General features: G+C 37.2%; 1 protein-coding gene across 1 annotated transcript in view; it reads left to right on the plus strand.

Annotated features, from left to right (window-relative positions):
* Meikin (meiotic kinetochore factor) overlaps window positions 1-24,673 on the plus strand; it is a 136,684-nt gene that overhangs the window by 48,144 nt on the left and 63,867 nt on the right. Inside the window, exon 11 of the mRNA XM_077799431.1 lies at window positions 23,170-23,250. Coding sequence (XP_077655557.1) covers window positions 23,170-23,250 — 81 coding nt within the window. The remainder of the gene's footprint in view (window positions 1-23,169; window positions 23,251-24,673) is intronic.

Below are 24,673 nucleotides of genomic sequence, written 5' to 3' on the forward strand. Positions count from 1 at the left end.
TTGAGTCTACATTTTCTTCTAGTGGATGTAGAATTTCTGATCTGATTCCTAGTTACTTGATCTACTTTGAAATGAGTTTTTTGCAGGGTGAGAGATAGGAGTTAAATTTCACTCTTTTACATATGGATTTCCAGTTTTCTCAGCACTATTTATTTAAAAGGCTATCTTTTCTCCAACATATGTTTTTGATACCTTTGTCTAGTATAAGCTATATTTATGTAGGTGTGTCTCTGTGTCTTCTACTTTATTCCACTGGTCTTCATGCCTGCTTTTGTGCAAGTACCATTCTGTTTTTTGTTATTGTAGCTCTGTAGTGTAATTTGAGGTCTGGCATTATGATGCCTCCTGCTTTGCTTTTTCTTGCTATAGATTGCTTTGGCTATTCTGGGTCTCTTATTTTTTTCTAAATGAATGTCATATCTGATTTTTATATCATTTCGATAGGAAGAGTATTAAATCTGTATAGCACTTTTATAGTATGGGCATTTTGGCAATATTAATTTTTGCCTATCCAAGAACATGGGAGATCTTTCCATCTTCTAAGGTCTTTTTAAATTTCTTTCTTTAGTGTACTATAGTTTTCATTGTAGAGGCCCTTCACATCTTTTGTTAGATTGATTCCTAAGTTGATTAGATTGTTAAATTGATAGTTGTTAGATTGATTCTTCACTTTCTGTGAAGCTATTGTTAATGTTATAGTGTGTCTAATTTATTTTTTTAGCAGATTCATCACTAGAGTATAGGAATACAGTTAATTTGTGTGTGTTATATTGTATCCTGCTACTTTGCTGAAATAATTTATGAGCTCCAGAAGTCTTCAGGTGAAGTTTTTGGGGTCTTCTAAATATAGGATCATGTCATTGGCAAACATCTATCATTTGAGCTCTTCTTTTCCTATTTGTATCCCTTTAATTACCTTCTCTTGCCTAATTGCTATGGATAGAGTTTCAAGAACTATGTTGAATAAGAATGGTGAAAGTGGGCATACCTGTTTTGTTCCTATTTTTAGAGGAAATGATTTCAGTTTGTCTCCATTCAGAATGATGTTGGCCTTGGGTTTGTAATATGTAGCCTTTACAATGTTGAGTTAAGTTCCTTCTATCACCAGCTTTTCTAGTGTTTTAAACATGAATTGATGTTGAACCTTGTCAAATGCTTTTTCAGGGAACATATTTTCAATATTTTTTTTTATTTTTATTTTTTTTTATTGTTGGTCGTTCAAAACATTACATAGTTCTTAATACATCATATTTCACAATTTGATTCAAGTGGGTTATGAACTCCCAATTATACCCCGTATACAGATTGCTGAATCACATCAGTTACCCTTCCATTGATTGACAAATTGCCTTTCTAGTGTCTGATGTATTCTGCTGTCTGTCCTATTCTCTACTATCCCCCCTCCCCTCCCCTCCCCTCCCTTCCCCTTTTCTCTCTCTACCCCTTCTACTGTAAATCATTTCTTCGATTTGTATTATCTTGTCTTACCCCTCCTTTCCTCTTATATGTCCTTATGTATAATCCTGAGGATCGCCTTCCATTTCCATGCGATTTCCCTTCTCACTCCCTTTCCCTCCCACCTCTCATCCCTGTTTAATGTACATCTTCTTCTCAAGCTCTTCGTCCCTACCCTGTCCTTGTTTACTCCCCTTATATCAAAGGGGTCATTTGGTATTTGTTTTTTAAAGATTGACTAGCTTCACTTAGCATAATCTGCTCTAATGCCATCCATTTCCCTCCAAATTCTATGATTTTGTCATTTTTTAATGCAGAGTAATACTCCATTGTGTATAAATGCCACATTTTTTTTATCCATTCATCTATTGAAGGGCATCTAGGCTGATTCCACAATCTTGCTATCGTGAATTGAGCTGCTATGAACATCGATGTAGCAGTGTCCCTGTAGCATGCTCTTATTAGGTCTTTAGGGAATAGACCGAGAAGGGGAATAGCTGGGTCAAATGGTGGTTCCATTCCCAGCTTTCCAAGAAATCTCCATACTGCTTTCCAAATTGGCTGCACCATTTTGCAGTCCCACCAGCAATGAACAAGAGTGCCCTTTTCCCCGCATCCTCTCCAGCACTTATTGTTGTTTGACTTCCTAATGGCTGCCAGTCTTACTGGAGTGAGATGGTATCTTAGGGTAGTTTTGATTTGCATTTCTCTGACTGCTAGAGATGGTGAGCATTTTTTCATGTACTTATTGATTGATTGCATGTCCTCCTCTGAGAAGTGTCTGTTCAGGTCCTTGGCCCATTTATTGGTTGGGTTATTTGTAATCTTATTGTCTAATTTTTTGAGTTCTTTGTATATTCTGGTTATTAGGGCTCTATCTGAAGTGTGTGGAGTAAAGATTTGTTCCCAGGATGTAGGCTCCCTGTTTATCTCTCTTATTGTTTCTTTTGCTGAGAAGAAACTTTTTAGTTTGAGTAAGTCCCATTTGTTGATTCTAGTTGTTAACTCTTGCGCTATGGGTGTCCTATTGAGGAATTTGGGGCCCGATCCCACAGTATGTAGATCATAACCAACTTTTTTTTCTATCAGATGCCGTGTCTCTGATTTAATATCAAGCTCCTTGATCCATTTTGAGTTAACTTTTGTGCATGGCGAGAGATAGGGATCCAGCTTCTTTTTGATGCAAATGGATTTCCAGTTTTCCCAGCACCATTTGTTGAAGATGCTATCCTTCCTCCATTGCATGCTTTTAGCCCCTTTATCAAATATAAGATAGTTGTAGTTTTGTGGATTGGTTACTGTGTCCTCTATTCTGTACCATTGGTCCACCCGCCTGTTTTGGTACCAGTACCATGCTGTTTTTGTAACTATTGCTCTGTAGTATAGTTTGAAGTCTGGTATCGCTATACCGCCTGATTCACACTTCCTGCTTAGCATTGTTTTTGCTATTCTGGGTCTTTTATTATTCCATATGAATTTCATGATTCTTTTATCTATTTCTACAAGAAATGCTGTTGGGATTTTGATTGGCATTGCATTGAACTTATAGAGAACTTTTGGTAATATCACCATTTTGATGATGTTGGTTCTGCCTATCCATGAGCAGGGTATATTTTTCCATCTTCTAAGGTCTTCTTCTATATCTTTCTTTAGTGTTCTGTAGTTTTCATTGTATAAATCTTTCACCTCTTTTGTTAGGTTGATTCCCAAGTATTTTATTTTTGGGGGGGATATTGTGAACGGAGTAGTTTTCCTCATTTCCGTTTCAGAGGATTTGTCGCTGATATACAGGAATGCCTTTGATTTATGCGTGTTGATCTTATATCCGGCCACTTTGCTGAATTCATTTATTAGCTCTAATAGCTTCTTTGTAGACCCTTTTGGGTCTGCTAGGTATAGAATCATATCATCTGCAAATAGTGATAATTTAAGTTCTTCTTTTCCTATTTTTATGCCTTTAATTTCTTTCGTCTGTCTAATTGCTCTGGCCAGTGTTTCGAGGACTATGTTGAACAGAAGTGGTGAGAGAGGGCATCCCTGTCTTGTACCAGATCTTAGAGGGAATGCCTTCAATTTTTCTCCATTCAGAATGATGCTGGCCTGTGGCTTATCATAGATTGCTTTTACAATGTTGAGGTATGATCCTGTTATCCCTAATTTTTCTAGAGTTTTGAACATAAAGGGATGCTGTACTTTGTCGAATGCTTTTTCTGCATCTATCGAGATGATCATATGGTTTTTATTTTTAAGTCTATTGATGTGGTGAATAACATTTATTGATTTCCGTATATTGAACCAGCCTTGCATCCCAGGGATGAATCCTACTTGATCATGGTGTATAATTTTTTTGATATGTATTTGAATCCGATTCGCCAGAATTTTATTGAGGATTTTTGCGTCAAGGTTCATTAGAGATATTGGTCTGTAGTTTTCTTTCTTTGAAGTGTCTTTGTCTGGTTTCGGAATCAGGGTGATGTTGGCCTCGTAGAATGAATTTGGAAGTTCTCCCTCTTTTTCTATTTCCTGAAATAGCTTGAAAAGTATTGGTGTTAGTTCCTCTTTAAAGGTTTTGTAAAACTCTGCTGTATACCCATCCGGTCCTGGGCTTTTCTTAGTTGGTAGTCTTTTGATGGTTTCTTCTATTTCCTCTATTGTTATTGGTCTGTTTAGGTTGTCAATATCCTCCTGACTCAATCTGGGCAGATCATAAGACTTAAGGAATTTATCTATGCCTTCACTATCTTCTATTTTATTGGAGTATAAGGATTCAAAATAATTTCTGATTATCTTCTGTATTTCTGAAGTGTCTGTTGTGATATTGCCTTTTTCATCCCGTATGCTAGTAATTTGGGTTCTCTCTCTTCTTCTCTTCGTTAGCATGGCTAAGGGTCTGTCAATTTTATTTATTTTTTCAAAGAACCAGCTTTTAGTTTTGTCAATTTTTTCAATTGTTTCTTTTGTTTCAATTTCATTAATTTCAGCTCTGATTTTAATTATTTCTTGCCTTCTACTTCTTTTGCTGTTGTTTTGCTCTTCTTTTTCTAGGATTTTGAGATGAAGTATGAGATCATTTATTTGTTGGTTTTTTTCTTTTTTTGAGGAATGAACTCCAAGCAATGAATTTTCCTCTTAGAACTGCTTTCAATGTGTCCCATAGATTCCGATATGTTGTGTCTGTGTTTTCATTTAACTCCAGGAAGTTTTTAATTTCCTCCTTAATGTCTTCTAAAACCCGTTGATCACTCAGCAACCTATTGTTCATTCTCCAAGTGATGCTTGATTTTTCCTTCCTTCTTTTATCATTGATTTTCAGTTTCATTCCATTATGATCAGATAAGATGCATGGTATTATCTCTACCCCTTTATATTGTCTAAGAGTTGCCCTGTGACATAATATATGGTCTATTTTTGAGAAGGTTCCATGTGCTGCTGAGAAAAAAGTGTAACTACTTGATGTTGGGTGGTATAGTCTATATATGTCAATTAAGTCTAGGTTGTTAATTGTGTTATTGAGTTCTATAGTTTCCTTATTTAACTTTTGTTTGGAAGATCTGTCCAGTGGTGAGAGAGGTGTGTTGAAGTCTCCCATGATTATTGTATGGTGGTCTATTAGACTCTTGAACTTGAGAAGAGTTTGCTTGATGAACACAGCTGCACCATTATTTGGGGCATATATATTTATGATTGTTATGTCTTGTTGGTGTATGGTTCCCTTGAGCAGTATGAAGTGTCCTTCTTTGTCCCTTTTGATTAACTTTGGCTTGAAATCTATTTTATTAGATATGAGTATGGACACTCCTGCTTGTTTCCGCAGTCCATATGAGTGGTATGATTTTTCCCAGCCTTTCACCTTCAGTCTATGAATATCTTTTCCTATCAGATGCGTCTCCTGTAGACAGCATATTGTTGGGTCTTGTTTTGTGATCCATTCTACTAGCCTGTGTCTCTTAATTGGTGAGTTTAAGCCATTAGCATTTAGGGTTATTATTGAGATATGGTTTGTTCTTCTATCCATATTTGTTTAATAATGTTACTAACTCTGATTTGTTATCCTCTTTGACTACTTTCCCCCCTTTACTGTCCTATCTCCCATTGTTGGTTTTCAATGTTATTTTCCATTTCCTCTTCCTGTAATGTTTTGCCAAGGATTTTTTGAAGAGATGGTTTTCTAGCTGCGAATTCTTTTAACTTTTGTTTATCGTGGAAGGTTTTAATTTCATCTTCTAATCTGAAGCTTAATTTCGCCGGATACACGATTCTTGGTTCGAACCCATTTTCTTTCAGTGTTTGAAATATGTTATTCCAGGATCTTCTAGCTTTCAGAGTCTGTGTTGAGAGATCAGCTGTTATCCTGATTGGTTTACCCCTAAATGTAATCTGCTTCCTTTCCCTTGTAGCTTTTAAAATTCTCTCCTTATTCTGTATGTTGGACATTTTCATTATAATGTGTCTAGGTGTGGATCTCTTATGATTTTGCACATTCGGCGTCCTGTAGGCTTCTAGAATTTGGGATTCTGTCTCATTCTTCAAGTCTGGGAAGTTTTCTCGTATTATTTCACTGAATAGACTTTTTATTCCTTTGGTTTGGAGCTCTGTGCCTTCCTGTATCCCAATGACTCTTAAATTTGGTCTTTTGATATTATCCCATAATTCTTGGTTGTTCTGCTCATGGTTTCTTAGCAGACTTGCTGCGCTGTCTATGTTCTTTTCCAGTTTAAATACTTTGTCTTCATTGTCTGATGTTCTCTCTTCTAAGTGATCTACTCTGCTGGTAGTATTCTCGATTGAGTTTTTAAGTTGGTTTATAGTTTCCTGCATTTCTAGAATTTCTATTTGTTTGTTTTTTATTACCTCTATCTCCCTGTGAAATTGATCTTTTACTTCCTGGATTTGTTTGTCAATGTGATCTTTCATTGTCTGATTTTGCTGTCTCATGTCTTCCTTGAGACTCCAGATCATCTGAAGCATATAAATCCTGATGTCTTTATCTGACATTCCATCTGTTGTAGCTATTACCTCTTCTAAAGTTGAGTTGACCTGCATTGCTTGTGGTCCTTTCTTTCCTTGTCTTTTCATACTGCTCGCGTTTCTTTCTGCTTGGTGCCACTGTTGTGTTTTTGAAATTTACCCCCTATTTATTTATGTTGCTCTTGTATAGTTGGGAAGTCTCCCTTGCAGGGCGGGTATTGGCTGTGCTCCACCTCTAATTATGGTGGTCTGTCTACCCCGCTGATCGGTCGCAGGTCTGCCCCCGCTGCGGGCACGGGTGGTGGCTTTGCTCTGCCCCCACTCCAATTGTGGTAACTTAACTACCACGCCCTGGGATCGTTGGTCCTGATCTGGATGTGGGTGGCGGCTCAGCTGGGCCCCCACTCCAATTGGTGTGATGAGTCTACCGCGCTGGCAGACCTCTAGGCCGGTGGGTCGCAGTTCTGCACAGCCCCCACTCCCAATGGGGATACCTAACTACCTTTCCAACGGGTCGCTGAGCCCCCTCCGGACCCGGGCGGCGACCCTGCTCCACCCCCACTCCAACCAATGTGACGCGACTGCCTCGGTGTTACGTGTCCACCACGCTGGCAAGCTACCTGGCCTGTCTTGCCAGTTGGCGGCAGGTCTGCCTGCCCTGCTTGCTCGGATGGCAGCTCCGCACAGCCCCTACTCCAAATGAGGTTACTTGGCTACTGCGCCGTGGAATCGCTGGTCCTATTCTAGGCGTGGGCGGCTGCTCTCTTCAGCCCCAGCTGCGTTTGGGGTGTCATGGTACCACACCGGCGGGTCACTTGGCCTGCTCTGGGCGCAGGAGGAAGCTCCACTCTGCCCCTACAACACCCCGCCTGACCCTGATTGAGAAGCAGTCACCGCCGGTTCCCTAGCCTTGGGCCAAAGCAGCTTAGGTAGCCGGAACCCCGCCTCTCCGATCTGATACACTCTCCGTTGGGAGCTGGCTCCAAGGAGCGACCCCCACGGGTTCCCCAGCCCCAGGCCAAAACTGTTCCAGGAGTTAGAACCCAGTTGCCCCAAGCTCAGCGCACGCTCCACTTGGAGCTGGCCTCCGCCGGCAGTCTCCGCAGTTTCCTCAGACCTGGGCCAAGTTAGCCCTGGGAACCCGAATCCAGCTGCTCAGTGCCCGGCGTACGCCTTGCCAGGCACGAGCCTCTAGGAGTATTCTCCACAAGAACCCCCGCCCCGAGCCTGAGCAAGAACTCTGTCTGCTAGACGCAGGCAAATACCAGCCTGATATCACCTGTTCGTAGTTGAATGGGCTGAGATCAGTAGAACACGGGGATGATTACATCATCTCTCCGAAATGGCGGCTGCTGTTCTCCACTGTGGTCCGACCGGTGTCTGGAACCAAACTGGGCCGCTTCTCTCCTCTGTTTCAAAGCCGGAACTCAGCACTAAGGGCTCCGATGTACCACTGGCGGGAGCCCCCCTGGATCCGTATCGCTGTTCCCCCGCTCCGGCACCCTGCCGCTCCCCGGCGCGCGCCACAGACTCCAGCCTCCAATAAGTTAGAAAATCTTGAAGATATTCCAAGAGGAATATGACCTACCTAAATTTAACCAAGAGGATCTAGAAAATTTAAACAGATCAATTTCAAGTAATGAAATTAAAACAGCTATCAAAAGTCTTCCAACGAAGAAAAGCCCAGGATGGGATGGATTCTCAGCAGAGTTCTACGAAAATCTCAAGGAAGAACTAATACCAATCTTCCTCAAATTATTCCATGAAATAGAAGAAGAGAGAACACTGCCAGACTCATTCTATGAAGCCAGTATCACCCTGATTCTAAAATCAGACAAAGACACATCAAGGAAAGAAAGCTTCATATCCTTGATGAAAATAGATGTAAAATTTTGTAATATTGGCAAATTGCATAGAAAACAAAACATTAAAAAGATAGTGCACCATAATCAAATGGGTTTCATCCCAGGGATGCAAGGTTGGTTCAACATATGGAAATCAATAAATGTAATTCTCCACATAACTGGACTTGAAGACAAAGAATTACATGATTATATCAATAGATGCAGAAAAAGCATTTGATGCTTAGCTTTTTTAGTTCTTTATATACCCCAGAGATTAGTGCTCTATCTGATGTGTGAGCGATAAAAATTTGGTCCCAAGATGTAGGCTCTCTATTCACCTCACAGATTGTTTATTTTGCTGAGAAGAAACTTTTCAGTTTGAGTCCATCCCATTTATTAAATTTTGGTTTTAATTCTTGCGCTATAGGAGACTTATTAAGGAGTATTATTAAGTCTCACATGATGAAGATTAAGGCCTATTTTTTCTTTCTATTAGACGCAGAGTCTCTGGTTTAATTCCTTGATCCTGATCATGGCATTTGCCGGTAAATGGATAGAGCTGGAGAAGATAATGCTAAGTGAAGTTAGCCAATACCAAAAAAATAAATGCCAAATGTTTTCTCTGATATAAGGAGGCTGATTCATAGTGGGGTAGGGAGGGAGAGCATGGGAGGAATAGATGAACTCTAGATAGGGCAGAGAAGGGGGAGGGGAAGGGATGGGGCAGGGGATTAGCAAGAATGGTGGAATGTGATAGACATCATTATCCAAAGAACATGTATGAAGACACAAATTGGTATGAACATACTTTATAAGATATGAAAAATGTGCTCTCTATATATGTGTGTAATAAGAATTGTAATGTCATTTATTTTTTTTAATCAATTAAAAAAAGAAAAGAGCTGGGTGAAAAACATTAGCAGCCACTGAATCAAGGGAAAATCTGGCTTCTTCAAATTGAAAAGGATCCTCAATGTAAGATAAATATTGAGGTTCCGAAGAAGATGGCGGCGAAGGGACGGCATCAACCCAGGGCGCCGCGTCACTAAGTGGGAGAAAGACGATGCAAAACGGCTGAAGGATATCTTTGGGAAGTTCCAGTGAAATTGAGGTGCTCCAGAATCTAGTGGACAGATTTCCATCGTGCGAAGTTCGGCTCTGAGAGCTCCATTTCCCTGCACGGAGGGTCGCATAGCCTGGAGTATAAATTTTCAAAATAGTTTTTGATGATCCTCTGGATTTCTGTAGTGTCTGTGGTGATATTCACTTTTTCCATCTAAGATTTTGATAATGTTAGTTTTTTTCCCCTGTTTCTTTTGGTTAGTTTGGCTAAGGGTTTATCAGCTTTGTCTTATCCTTTCAAAAAAGCCAACTATGTTTTGTTGATATTTTGTTATGTTCTTAAATCTCAATTTCATTGATTTTGGCTCTGATTTTAATTATTTCCTATTTTCTATTATTTTGGTGTTGATTTGTTCTTCCTTTTTTGGGCCTTGAGATGTAATGTTAGATTATTTATTTGAAATCTTTCTATTCTTTTAATGTATGAACTCAGTGCTATGAACTTTCCTCTAAAACTTTCTTCATACTGTCTCAGAGGCTTTTATGTGTTGTATCACTATTCTTATTTACCTTTAAGAATTTTTTAATTTATCTCCTGATTTCTTCTGCAACTCATTCATCATTCAAAACTGTGTTGTTTAATCTCTAGGTGTTAGTTTCTGTAATTTATCTTATTGTTGATTTCTAATTCCATTTTATTATGATGTGATAGAATACAAGGTTTTATCTCTATTTTTATATTTGCTAAGATTTGCTTTGTAACCTGAAGTATGGTCTATTTTAGAAAATGTTCAATGTGCTGTTAAGAAGAATGTGAATTCAGTTTAGATGGAAGAAATATTCTATAGATGTCTGGTGGGACTATGTTATTAATTGTATTTTTTAGTTCTGTGGAATATTTACTTAGTTTTTGTTTTGATGATCTATCCAGTGGTAAGAGAGGCATGTTAAAGTTCCCAGTATAATTCTATTGCAGTCTGCTTGATTCATAATATAGAGAAAGGTTTGTTTGATGTACATAGATGCTCTATTATTTGGGGCATATTTATGATCATTATAACTTATTGATGTATGGTTCTCTTGAGCAGTAAGAAATGATCTTATTTGCTTCTTCCAATTAATCTTGCCTTGAAGTCTACATTATGTTATATGAGAATACCATCCTCTGCTTGTTTATGAGACCCATATGAAATGTATGTTTGTTCCTATTCATTCTTTCATCTTGAATCTGTGGATGACTTTGCTTGTGAGGTGAGTCTCTTGCAGATGTATATTGTTTGGTCTTATTTTTAATCCCATCTGCCAACTTCATGATTGAAAGAACTTTTTTTGTCTTTTGATTGAAGAGTTTAGACAATTTACTTTCAATGTTATTGAGATGTAATTTATATTTTCTGCCATTTTATTTCTAATGTTGGACTTTTTTTTTCCTTTAATTGACTATTATTCTGTTGTAATTTTTCCCTATGATGATTTTAATTTTAATTTTTCATTTGTTCTTCATGAAATATTTTATTGAGTCTGTTTTATAGTTCAGCCTTTCTGTTATGAACTCTTTTAGCTTTGTTTTCATGGAAGGTTTTTATTTCATCTTCAATTCTGAAGCTTAATTTTGCTGCATATAGTGTTCTTGGTTTGCATCCATTTTCTGTCAGAGCTTATTATATATTATTCTAAGCCTTCCTGGCTTTTAGGGTCTGGATTGAGAAATCAGTTGAAATCCAGATTAATTTGCCTCTAAATGTGACCAGTTGTTTTTCTCTTGCATCTTTTAAAATTCTATCCTGAATCTCTATGTTAGGCATTTTTATAATAATATTTCTTGGGTGGATCTACTGTGATTTTGTGTATTTGGAATCCTGTATGAAATTTTCATTTCATTCTTAAGATTTGGCAATTTTTCTGATATTATTTAACTGAAAAGATTGTGCATTCCTTTAGTTTGTATTTCAGAACTATTATCTATCCCAAATTTCACCAAAATTTTACCTTTTAATATTATCCCAGATTTCTTGAATATTCTGTTCATCGTCTCTTAACATCTTTTCTACTGGTCAGTTTTATTTCAAGGTTATATACTTTGTCTTCAAGGCCTAAAAAAATCTGTCTTCAAATTTGTCTAATCTATCAATGGTGCTTTCTATTAAATTTTTAATTTGGTTTATTGATTCTTTCATTTCAAGTATTTCATTTGGTTCTTTTTCATAATCTCTCTTTATTGAAGTGATCTTTCCCTTCCTGTATTTACTCTCTGATTTCACTCCTTACATCTTCTTTTAGTTCATAGAACAGTTTGACTATGAACTTTCTAAATTCCTTCTCTGACATTTCCTCCACTGTGGTATCAATGAAGTCTGTTTTTGAGCATTATGGGCTGTTTGAGATGGTTTGTTCCCTTGCTTTTTCATATTGTTTGTATGTCTATCCATCTATCTGTATAGTTCTGACTTCTTTTAAATAAAGGACTACTTTATGAGCTTCTTTTTCTTAGGAGCTCTGTGTTGGGTGAATATCTAGATAATGATATTTTAAGTCAATATGTGACCTCTGCTGATTCCAGTATCAGCACTGCTTTAAGAGTTGCCACTGAGCCTTGTTTATTATAGTCACTTGAGAGCCAAGCCTCATTCTATTCAACCTTATAAGAAACAAAAACATGTTGCATTTGTTCCCTACAGTTCCTCAAATTCAGGTATAAACCTGTATTAAAGTTTTGGAATAGGTCAAAAAATTAGTTGTTAAATTTAGTAAACTTATTATAACCTTAAGTGAGGGATGAAAGTGGGAGAAAGAAAGACTGAACAAAAAAGAGAGGGGAAAAAGAGAGAAAGTGGGGGAGGGGAGATTTAAAAAGATAATTTACACCAAGGTAGAAGGAGAAATAGATCAATGTTTGTTATTTTTTTTATTTATTTTTTTATTGGTTGTTCAAAACATTGCAAAGCTCTTGACATATCATATTTCATACATTAGATTCAAGTGGGTTATGAACTCCCATTTTTACCCCAAATACAGATTGCAGAATCACATCGGTTACACATCCACATTTTTACATAATGCCATATTAGTAACTGTTGTATTCTGCTACCTTTCCTATATTTGAGGTAATAGTGGGTAATGCCAGAGGATTCTTGGGGATAAGAGGAGCAAGTATAAACTAGAGATATTGGATTAAGAATAATTGTTCAAGTTATAGTTATTTGTATGATCAAAGTTGACATTGGAGTTGTTTATAGAAAACCATGTCAAGGTGAAGAAAATTCTTGTTGAATCTCAGTTTTGATTTCATTGGGGTTTGGATATTTAGCAGATGTCCATCCTTTGGTTTTGGATCTCTCCTGAGTTGCAGGGTCACAGGAGCCAATTCCTTAGTCACTATGAACCTCTTACCAGCAGCTTCTGGTTTGTCAGCTCAGGGGCTTGCAGCTGACTGCTTGAAGGATACAGTGTTGTGGGTTGGCAGTTTTTATAGTGTCCAGGAGTTCAGGATTCAGGGTCTGAACTGTCCCTGTGATTATTGAGGGTCACTGTGTACCTGCTCTCCTCTAGAGAATTCTTTTCAAGGGGGTGAAAATCCTGGTAGCTGTCTGTGAGTACAGGAATTCTGGTTGTGGGTTTCTGTGGGCGTTCTGTGATACAGAAGTATTCCCCTGGCCTTTGCTTCTCTCTGAAGTACTGTAGTGAAAGGTCTCAGGTCATTCACCTGAACTCTAGTTTCCATTGTCCCAGGTTGTTAATGGTGGGCATTGATTCCCTCTGTTTACTAATTCTGATGCAGGTATACAAATAGTGCCCTGTCACTTGCCATTTGTGATCATGGGTCAGGCTGTGTACCAGTTAAGGCCAGGATCAGCCCCTTCCTGCTTCATAGGCTCTGGTAATTTCCCACTGGGTCTCTATCACTGGACATTCAGGCATCTTCCCTTTGGTTACAGCCCCATGGGTCTGGGGACTGTCCTTAGGCTTCCCAAGGTGCTTCCCCCCAGTATCAGTGGTCAGGACCTGATAACTTTTTTTTTTTTAACATTTCAAATTACAATATTTATTTTAAATGTTTAATATAAAATTTTAAAATTAATATCAAGAAATGACTGATTTTCAGCTTTACATAAAATTTTTTGAAAATATTTTTAGTTAGAAATTATTCAGTTTAATGCTTTGCCATATTATAATTATTTCTATTATTTTATTTTATTTTTTTTTTATTGGTCGTTCATAACATTACATAGTTCTTAATACATCATATTACACGGTTTGATTCAAGTGGATTATGAACTCCCGCTTTTACCCCGTATACAGATTGCTGTATCACATCAGTTACCCTTCCATTGATTGACATATTGCCTTTCTAGTGTCTGATGTATTCTGCTGTCTGTCCTATTCTCTACTATCCCCCCTCCCCTCCCCTCCCCTCCCCTCCCCTTTTCTCTCTCTACCCCTTCTACTGTAAATCATGTCTTCCATTTGTATTCTCTTGTCTTACCCCTCCTTTCCTCTTATATGACATTTTGTATAACCCTGAGGATCGCCTTCCATTTCCATGCAATTTCCCTTCTCACTCCCTTTCCCTCCCACCTCTCATCCCTGTTTAATGTAAATATTCTTCTCAAGCTCTTCGTCCCTACCCTGTCCTTGTTTACACCCCTTATATCAAAGGAGTCATTTGGTATTTGTTTTTTAAAGATTGACTAGCTTCACTTAGCATAATCTGCTCTAATGCCATCCATTTCCCTCCAAATTCTATGATTTTGTCATTTTTTAATGCAGAGTAATACTCCATAGTGTATAAATGCCACATTTTTTTTTTATCCATTCATCTATTGAAGGGCATCTAGGCTGGTTCCACAGTCTTGCTATCGTGAATTGAGCTGCTATGAACATCGATGTAGCAGTGTCCCTGTAGCATGCTCTTGTTAGGGCTTTAGGGAATAGACCGAGAAGGGGAATAGCTGGGTCAAATGGTGGTTCCATTCCCAGCTTTCCAAGAAATCTCCATACTGCTTTCCAAATTGGCTGCACCAAGGACCTGATAACTTTGCTTTACTTTGTTGAGGGCCAAAACTGCTTCATCACTGACTCTTTCTATGTCAAGTGGACACTGCACAGAGTTTTCCCCCCTTGACTGAGTTGCAGAGCTGAGTGGGGCTTGGCATACTTCCCCACACAGTCACACGCTAGCCCATTAGTTTCCTTGGTTCATAGTGAGCCAGATGGCGAGGGGGTTTCAGCCATTTTCAGCTAGTAGTGATCCTTGTAGAAGTTCTTTCTGGCCTGATTCTTAAGAGGTCCCACTGCAGGGGACTTTCTTGTGGTTTGATTTGCAGCTGTCTGGGTGCTGGAAGACACAGTTTTGATTTAAGGGGATAAGTGGTTGATTGAGGGCCCCACAAGGTGATTATGGACCCTTTGCTCAGGTTTTTTTTTTTTCATAACTTTGTTTTAAGCTGTCTGCACTGTTTTAAGGACTCTTCTGTTACTGTCAGGCTTTAAATTTTGTCTGACTTTCCAACTGTTTTTAAGTGGGTGAGCTTAAGAGAATGTCTGCTCCCCTCTTCTCATCCTCAGTTTTAGGTTCAGGGTTAGGGAACTCAGTTTATTTTCTACTCTGTTAAACTTATCTCCCAGTGTCTACAGATTTCAGACTTTGTAATATTACAAAAATAAACAGAGCATTTATTTTGTCACTCACCTCCTAATTCTGCTTTTCCTTCATTTCCTCCTTTCTGTGTTATGAGGAGATGAGAACCAGCCACCTAGCTTGCTTCTGCCATCTTCCTAAGTCCCAAAGTTCACTAATTTAAAAGAATTATCAATTTCATTTAGAATCATAAAGGAAAATGATGACATTAGCAAGATCAATTTTAGTGGACTAATGGGGCCAAACAATACTGGATTAGGGTAAAGAGTTAGAAAAGACAGGCAAGTAACAGTTATGTATGAAGCTTGACTCTGAAGGGAATTAGAGAAAAAGAACAGTAACTGGATGTAACGGCAGAGTCACAGGAAGTTTTACTTTTTAAGATGGCATATATAGATAATTTTTGAAGGCTAATGAGAATGATGGAAAGGAGGAAGAGAGCATAGTTGGATTAACCCAACCTAGTAGGCAACTGGTGCTCCCCATAGTTTAGAGATCTAGTTAACTTAGCCTAAATTTTACTTCTTTAGCATAGAGTAATTTTTAAGAATCTTCCCCATACTTTCTACATTCTTTTTTCCTGACTTCCTTATGGTCACCTGTCTTTGTTCTATTTCCACACATACTTAATTTCAACCTGTACTAATATATATTTCTCTGTCTCTCTTTCTCTTGCCCCTGCATTCTCCTGCTCCACACACACACACACACACACACACACACACACACACACTTCTATATAAATCAAACATATTGTAATTTTAACTCACATCTTGCATTTGTGCCATATTTATGCCATGTGTGTTCTGCCTCTTCTCAAAAGCTAGACTTACAGCCGGGTATGGTGGTGCACGCTTGATATCCCAACAGCTTGGGAGGCGGAGACTGGAGGATCACGTGTTCAAAGCCAGCCTCAGCAAAAGTGAAGCACTAAGCAACTCATGAGACCTTGTCTCTAAATAAAATACAAAATAGGGCCAAGGATGTGGCTCAGTGGCCAAGTGCCCCTGAGTTTAATCCCCAGTATACTCTTGCCAAAAAAAAGCTAGACTCAGAGTAGATGACTCTTCTTGGATATACCTGGGATTTTTTTTTTTTTTTTTTTGGTACTGGGGATGGAACCCAAGGGAACTTTTGAAAATTTAATTTTGTTTTTAGATGTTGATGGACCTTTATTTTATTTATTTATTTTTATGTGTTGCTGAGGATCAACCCAGAGCCTCACATGTGCTAGGCGAGCATTCTACCACTCAGACACAAACCCAGCCCCCAAAAGGCATTTTAAACTGAACTACATCCTCAGCCATTTTTGTGTTTTATTTTTTTATTTTTTTAAATATTTATTTTTTAGTTGTAGTTGGACACAATACCTTTATTTTATTTATTTATTTTTATGTGGTGCTGAGGACTGAACCCAGGGTCTCGCACATGTGAGGCGAGCCCTCTACCGCTGAGCCACAATCCCAGCCCTTTGTGTTTTATTTTGAGACAGGGACTTGCTAAGTTGTTTAGAGCCTCACTAAATTGCTGAGTCTGGCCTCAAACATGTGATCCTCTTGTCTCTGCCTCCCTAGTTGCTAAGATTAAAGTTATACACCACCATACCTGCCTATCAATGGGATTTTAAAAAATATATTTTTTTAGTTGTAGATGGACAAAATGTCTTTATTTTATTTATTGATTTATTTTATGTGTTGCTGAGGTTCAAACCCAGTGCCTCACACATGTGAGGCAAGTGCTCTAGCAATGAGGTACAACCCCAGCCCTATCCATGGGATTTTGATGTATATATACTGCCCTAGTATTCTCCAATGGCCAAACAAGCACATGAAATGATGTTCAATATCATGTCATTAGACATTAGGAAATGCAAATCAAACCCAATGATGTATTACTTCATGTCCACTAAGATGAGCATGATAAAAAGACATAATAGCAAATATTAGCAAGAATGTGGAGAAATTGGAATCTTCATACATCCTACTGTGAATGTGAAATGGCATAGCCAGTTTGGAAAACAGTTTGGCAGTTCTTCGATATCTTAAATATTGATCCAGCAATTCTATTTGTTAAGCTTCCAATCCAAGAGGAATAAAAACATATATCCTCACAAAAACTTGTATGTAAATGTTCACAGAAGCATTATTCATAATAGCCCAAAGTAGAAACAACTCAAATGCCCATCTCCTGATAAGTAGAAAAATAAAGTATGTCATATAATAAGATATTATTCTGCAAGTAAAACAAATGAAGCATCAATACATGCTATAATATGTCTGAACTTTAAAAATGTTAGTCGGGCTGGGGATGTGGCTCAAGCGGTAGTGCTCTCGCCTGGCATGCGTGCGGCCCGGGTTCGATCCTCAGCACCACTTACAAACAAAGATGTTGTGTCCACCGAAAACTGAAAAATAAATATTTAAAATAAATAAATAAATTAATTAATTAAAAAATGTTAGTCCACATTTATTAAGGCTGTTAGTAGCAGAATGGGAATTGACTGCTATTTATCTGAGGCTTCTTTCATGGGACAAAAATGTTCTATAATTAGATTGTAGTAATGGTTGTATAACCCTGTACATATCTTAATAACACTGAATTTTATACTTTAAATTGATGAATTTTATGATATATAAAATAAATAGTTTTTAAAAATCACAAAACTTCCCTTTATTATTATATGGAAAAGACCTTGAAAAGATAAGGAGACATGGATCCAGAATACATACACAGGAACTGGCCTTTAAAAGAAGGGAGAGATTTTCATTGTGGTGATTTTGCAGATGGAGGGACTAACTTTGCATTTAGCAGGACTTCATGCTTAATTTAATATTCTACTGTTACTTTCTAGTAATTCTTAATAAATTTTAGTAAGGGCCACACATTTTGTGCCAAGCACTGAAAATTTTAAGTCCTGAGTGATGGTTTCCTCTTGATTAGCTATTATTATTTCAGGAAAGTGTGGGCCAAGATTGTCTGCTGAGAGTGACATAGGAAAGAAGGCAGAGATTTAAGTAAAAAGAAGCTAGAAAAGTGCAATAGAATTACTTGTCTGTGGCTTTTTGAATTTGTGGTTATATTGATGGTCCAAATTGTACAGCTTCCCCTAACACTCTGTTGTACTGAAGGTATAGAGGTTATAGATGTTAGGGTGAATTGTGGGTTGAATATTTGTTAGTTTTATGTGATAGATGGAGGATAACATATAATTATAATGATAGATAGTGGTAGCTCGTCAGGAAAGAAGACGAGAGAAGGCCAATGGGTGCAGACTGAATAATAAGATCAGTGAGTTGGAGATTTTAATGAGGGGTAAATGTTCCATAAAGACACTTGAACAGGATTGGAAGTATATAGGAAGTTATTTGAATTTGTGATTCTTTAGTATCTGTTGAAGGTAAGGATTAAGGTTTGATCATAAAGTGACTGAAGTGGCATGAGGGGAATAGGTTATTTGAAGTAAAGAAGTCAAGGAATTGAGAGGCCAATTGGATATGTTTCATACTTAGTGGATGGAGTTGCTTGGAACAATGGCAGAAATGAGAGAAAAAAAATCTGTTTTCAAGTTGTGAAATCTTTAAGAAGTTAGTTGAAGCCATTGAATACTTCACTAAATGCCCCCTAAATTTTGAATAATATTAAAAATATATCTTGAAAACAAAAGACAAGTTTCAAAGGATGAGCAGTCATTGAACAGTCTCCAGTTTTCAGTGCAGGTATGAGTTAACAAAACAACATACTTTGTTATAGTTGAGTTTTCTGACATTAAGTGGACTTTTGTTTTCTTAAATGCTGAGTTTTATATAATAAAATACATTTAGTATTTTCACCAAAGTTTAATTTTAAATATGAATAAACAGATCTCAATATCATTTGTTTTATTTCCATATAACACTATTGGGAAATGTTATCTTAAAATGGTAGGGAAATTTTTAGAGCTGAGTATTTCAAATTATTTTTTTTACTCAAATATATAGAATAAATCATTTTTCCTGGAAAATCATTTGTCTTTCTTATGGATTAGGTATGAGGTGTCCCCCAAAAGCTCATGTATGAGACAATCCAAGGATTGTTCAGAGGCGGAATGTTTGGATTGTGAGAGTTGTAACCTAATCAATGGATCAAACCATTGATATGAATTAACTAGTGGTAATTGGAGGCAGGTAGGGTATGGATGTAGGAGGTAGGTCACTGAGGGCATGACTTTGGAATTATATTTTTGTCCCTGATAAGCAGAGTGCTCTGATTGAGTGACATGATTGCCATGTCTTAAGCTGCTTTCCTCCTCTGCTCTCTGCCATTGTGATGTTCTTCCTTCCCTCATGCCCAAAGCAATGGAGTCAGCTGACTATAATTGAGGCCTCTGAAACCTTTAGTGCCAAATAAACTTTTTCTCCTCTGAAATGGTTTTTACCCAGTCTTTTAGTCATAGTGGCTAAAAAACTAACTAAAACAGTCTTTAAGTTTAAATCTTTATTTTTCAATTTGAAGGAATAATAGGACACCTTAGAGGTACTAGAAACGTTTTTAGAGCTCTGTGAAATGTATTTCATAATTATGAATTTGTTTCAGGCTGAAAACGATTCTGAAGATAGAGATAAAAATATTCAAACAAAATTAAACGCTCATCATCTAAAAAACAAGGTTCCATTATCCCACCATAGGTCTGTTCCTGAAAGCAGTGAAAGTAGATCAGTTACTAGAGTTCTGCTGCCGAAGCCCCTGGAGCCCATGCTGGTAAGCACTAGTATTTTTTAAAAATTTGTTCTTTTTAGTTATACATGACAGTAGAATATATTTTGACATACATATATGAAGTAAAACTTCCCATTCTTTTGGTTGTACGATATGGGATTACATTGGTCATGTCTTCATATATGAACATAGGAAAGTGACGTCTGATACCTTTTACTATCTTTCCTATTCCCATTCCTCCTCCCTTCCTTTCATTACCCTTTGTCTAATCCAAAGTATTTCTATTCTTCCCTCCCCCCAACCTTATTGTGAGTTAGCATCCATATATCAGAGAACATTAGGCCTTTGGTTTTTTGAGATTGGCTTATTTGACTTAGCATGATGGTCTCTAGTTCCATCCATTTACCACAAATACCATAATTTCATTCCTCTTTAATATTATTTAATATTCCATTGTGTATATATACCACATTTTCTTTATTCATTCATCTTTTGAAGGGGCACCTAGGTTAGTTCCATATTTATATATTGTGAATTGAGCTGCTATAAACATTGATGTGGCAGCATCATTTTAGTATGCTGATTTTGGGGTATAAATTGAGGAATGGGGTAAATGGGTCAAATGGTGGTTCTATTCCAAGTTTTCTGAGGAATCTCAATACTGCTTTCCATAGTGGTTGCACCAATTTGCAGTGCCACTAGCAGTGTATGAGTGAATCCTTTTTCCCACATCCTCATCAACATTTGTTATTTGTATTCTTTTTTTTAATATTTAGTTTTTAATTGTAGGTGGTAGACACAATATTCTTATTTCACTTTTATGTGGTGCTGAGGATCGAACCCAGTGCCCCACATGTGTTAGGCGAGCACTCTACCACTGAGCCACAATCCCAGCCGAGTTACTTGTATTCTTGATCATTGCCATTCTGATTGGAGTGAGATGAAATCTCAGTATAGTTTTAATTTGTATTTCTCTAATTGCTAGAGATGTTGAACATTTTTTCATATATTTGTTGATGGATCATATTTATTTTTCTGTGAAGTGTCTGTTCAGTTCCTTAGCCTATTTATTGATTGGGTTATTTGTTTTTTGGTGTTAAGTTTTTTGAGTTCTTGGAGATTAATGCTGTATCTGAGGTGCAGGAGGCAAAGATTTTTCTCTCATTCTGTAGGGTCTCTCTTTACAACCTTTTTTTTTTTAATTGTAGATGGACAAAATACCTTTATTCTACTTATTTGTCTCCATGTGGTGCTGAGGGTCAAATCCAGTGCCTCACATGTGTCAGGCAAGAGCTCCATCACTGAGCCACAACCCCAGTCCTCTCTTCACATACTTGATTGTTTCCTTTGCTATGAAGAAGCTTTTTAGTTTGATTTTATCCCCTTTGTTCATTCTTGATTTTACTCCGTGCTTTAGGAACCTTTTAAGGAGGTCAATTCCTAAGCCAACATGATGTAGATTTGGGCCTACATTTTCTTCTGTTGGGTGCAGGGTCTCTGATCTAATGCTTAGGTCCTAGATTCACTTTGAGTTGAGTTTACTAATGTTTTATTAATTCACAATTGTTAAGAAGACTAAAAGAGAAAAATTTGATTGTGAAGATTTAGAAATGCATAGTTTTAAAACAAACTGAGGGAGAAATATAAGGAAGCTGTATAGTTACATCTATATACAGGCTGATATTTTTGAGATTGAACTGACAGTTGACAGTTGTGTCATAGGGACCAATGGGAAACTGATACTGAGACAGAATTAAGCATTCAAGTGACTTATTGGAGAGGGTAATACCTAAGGAAAAAAAGCAGGAGGAATCAGGATTGGGCAGTGATAGCCTTTGTCCTCAATGCAAATGTGATAAAAGCTCTCCCAATGAAGAATTCTGGAGCAAAGATTTTGCATTACAAAAGTATGTATTGGCTGCTAGACACTGGCTGGAGATGGCCAGAGAAAATGGGGGCCTCAGCTTGCAAGTGAAATAGATCCTAAGATATTGCAGTTGGAGGATATCAGCCAAATGCACTTCTTGCATTGTAACAGTAGGTTCTTTGTTCAAGGAGATCTGAGCAAAGCACCTCCAAGTTTGCTGCAATGATGATGATAGCTATCACTGAGTCTCTCTTACTCTAAACCCCACAAGTTCTCTTTACATATATTATTTATGATACTTGTTCACAAATCTCAGAGTAATCTTCATTGTTTAGATGAAGAAATTAAATATTACATAGCTGCTAAATTAGAAAGCTGGCATATTCTCCAGGTAAATATACTGTTAAAATTTTTTTTCATAAAAACTTTCCCTATATTCTATTCTTGGTTATGTTTGGAACTGACAACTAGTTTAAGAGATTTTAAGACAGAAGAGTGATAGAAAAGATAAGGAAAGAGAAACCTATCACAAAATCTTAAGATTTTCAAGTTTTATCTCTGAGTTTGGGTTCCAGACTTGGCATCAAATAATAGTCACGAACCCCAGAAGTGAGATTTATCAGGACTTGATTGTTTCTTGGAACTCGAGGGTTGGAAAAGCAGTTGATTGCTAGAAATAAAACTTCCTGTTTCAGCTTTGCCTTCATGCTTGCTTCTTTGTGTCTGATGTCCTGTGTTCTCTTTCAGCTTCGAGCTCCCTCTCTCCTTCCTATCCATAGTCTAGGTATTCTCCCTGCTGCCCTCCTCCTGGGGCTGTCTCTTCATCTCTTTCTGATCCCAGACTGTTGGTGTCTGTCTCTTCCCTTTCCCTCGTTCTTTCTTTCAATCTTTCTGTCTTTTCCATTTCCTCCTTCTTTCCTCTCTTCCTTCCCTCTCAACACTTCCCTCTTCTCCTCCCTCTCTTATTCTCAGGTCCTCCCTCCTCTTCTCACTCTCTTTAGCTCTTGAATCTTAATGTCTTCCTTTCTTTCCTTGCTCTTTTAGACTTTTTTACTTGGTTCACCTGTCTGCCTTTTCGTCTTTAAGAAATAGAAAATGAATCTGCATATTATTTTATAATTTTTTTAACTTTGATGTTCTATCAATGAAAGAAAAAAATCTATTTACATTTAAACATATATTTTAAACCAATTATCTTTGCTACTACTTAAATGTTTTATAACAGTTTCAGGAATAATTTATAATATTTTTTCACAAAAAATATAATAATATACTAGAAATTAAACAAATTTCACTGAAAGTGAAATACTTTTTCAGCAGTTAACAAAGGTAACCAAAGCACTGTTTACTAGTTCACCACTCTAATTAGCTTCTCTTCCTAAATTAATAGTAATTCCAACTAAAGTATTCCCATATGGTTGTCATGCCATATAGAGTTCTCTTGGAAAGTGAACAACCTAGCTCAAGCCAGGAAATTCTTTTGTTTCCTTCAAATGGCTTAAAATTTAATTAGCAAATTAAAGATTTTATTGGTATTACACATTATGATCTAGTCTACTAACTTTAAATTTTGATTTTACTATACTAAAATGGTTTGGTTTTTTTTACTATTCAATCCCCTATTTTATAAACATTTATAGAAAACAAATTCAAGTACTCCTGATAAGAAAAGCAGAGGCCTGTTAACAAGTACTCCATCTTCACAGACAGCTGATTTCATGGTAAGTATTAGCATTTGTCACTTGTGGAATCAATTTTCTGGCTCCTCCTCTCCCCATTCTTCTATTTTTGTCACACCAGAGGAATATTACCTATAGAGAATAATATCTATATTATTCTGTTGCAAAACATGCTTTCATTGAAAATGCTCTATATCCTGCTTATATATGTAAAGGAGAAAGCTTAGAATGCTATATTATCAACCAGAATTATACTTTCTATTGTAAACTATATGTAACATAAAATTTAGAATTTTAAGCATGATTTATTTTTATTAATTTTTTATTCTTTTTAGTTATACATGACAGTAGAATGTATTTTGATATATCATATATACATAAAGTACAACTTCACATTTTTGTGGTTATACATGATATGGATTTACAATGGTTGTGTATTCATGTATGAACATAGGAATGTAATGTTCAATTCATTCTACTATCTTTCCCTTTCCCTTTCCCATTCCCCATCCCTTCTCCCTACACCCCCCCTGTCCAATCCAGTGAACCTCCTCACCTGTTGAGAGTTAGCATCTGCATATCAAAGAGAACATTTGGCCTTTGGTTTTGGGGATTGGCTTATTTCACTTAACATGATTGTCTCTAGTTCCATCCATTTACCGGCAAATGCCATAATATCATACTTTATGACTGAGTAATATTCCATTGTATATGTGTACCACATTTTCTTTATTCATTTATCTGCTGAAGGGCACCTAGGTTGGTTCCATAGCTTAGCTATTGTGAATTGAGCTGATAAGAATGATTAAGTAGGGCTGGGGATGTAGCTCAAGCGGTAGCACGCTCGCCTGGCATATGAGCGGCCCGGGTTCGATCCTCAGTACCACATACAAACGAAGATGTTGTGTCTGCCAATAACTAAACAATAAATATTTTTAAAAAAAAGAATGATTAAGTAAACAGTTCAAGTAAGTTCACATTGTTGTACAGTCATTGCCACCATCCATCTCTAGAACCTTTTTCATCTTGCAAAACTGAAACTTCATACCAATTACACAGTAATTCCCTGTTTCTTGCTTGGCCCCTGGCAACCACCATTCTACTTTTTGTCTATATAAACTTGACTACTCTAGTACCTCATATAGGATTCATAAACTATTTGTTCTCTTGTTTGATTTTGGAGATGGGGTCTTGCTATATTGCCCAGGCTGGCCTCAAACTTCTAGGCTCAGGTGATCCTTCTACCTCAACTCTATAGAACTATAGGCATGTGCCACTGTACCCATCAGTATTTGTCCTTATGTGACTGATTTATTTTACTTAGCATAATGTCTTCAGGTTCACTTGTGTGGTAGAATATGTCAGAAATTTTTCCCTACTTAAAGCTGAGTAATATTCCATTGTATATACATATCACATTTTGTTTATCCATTCATGCATCAATGAACACTTGTTTTGCTTCTGC

This window comes from Urocitellus parryii, chromosome 1 (genome assembly GCF_045843805.1).
Source record: "Urocitellus parryii isolate mUroPar1 chromosome 1, mUroPar1.hap1, whole genome shotgun sequence".
Taxonomy (NCBI): domain Eukaryota; kingdom Metazoa; phylum Chordata; class Mammalia; order Rodentia; family Sciuridae; genus Urocitellus; species Urocitellus parryii.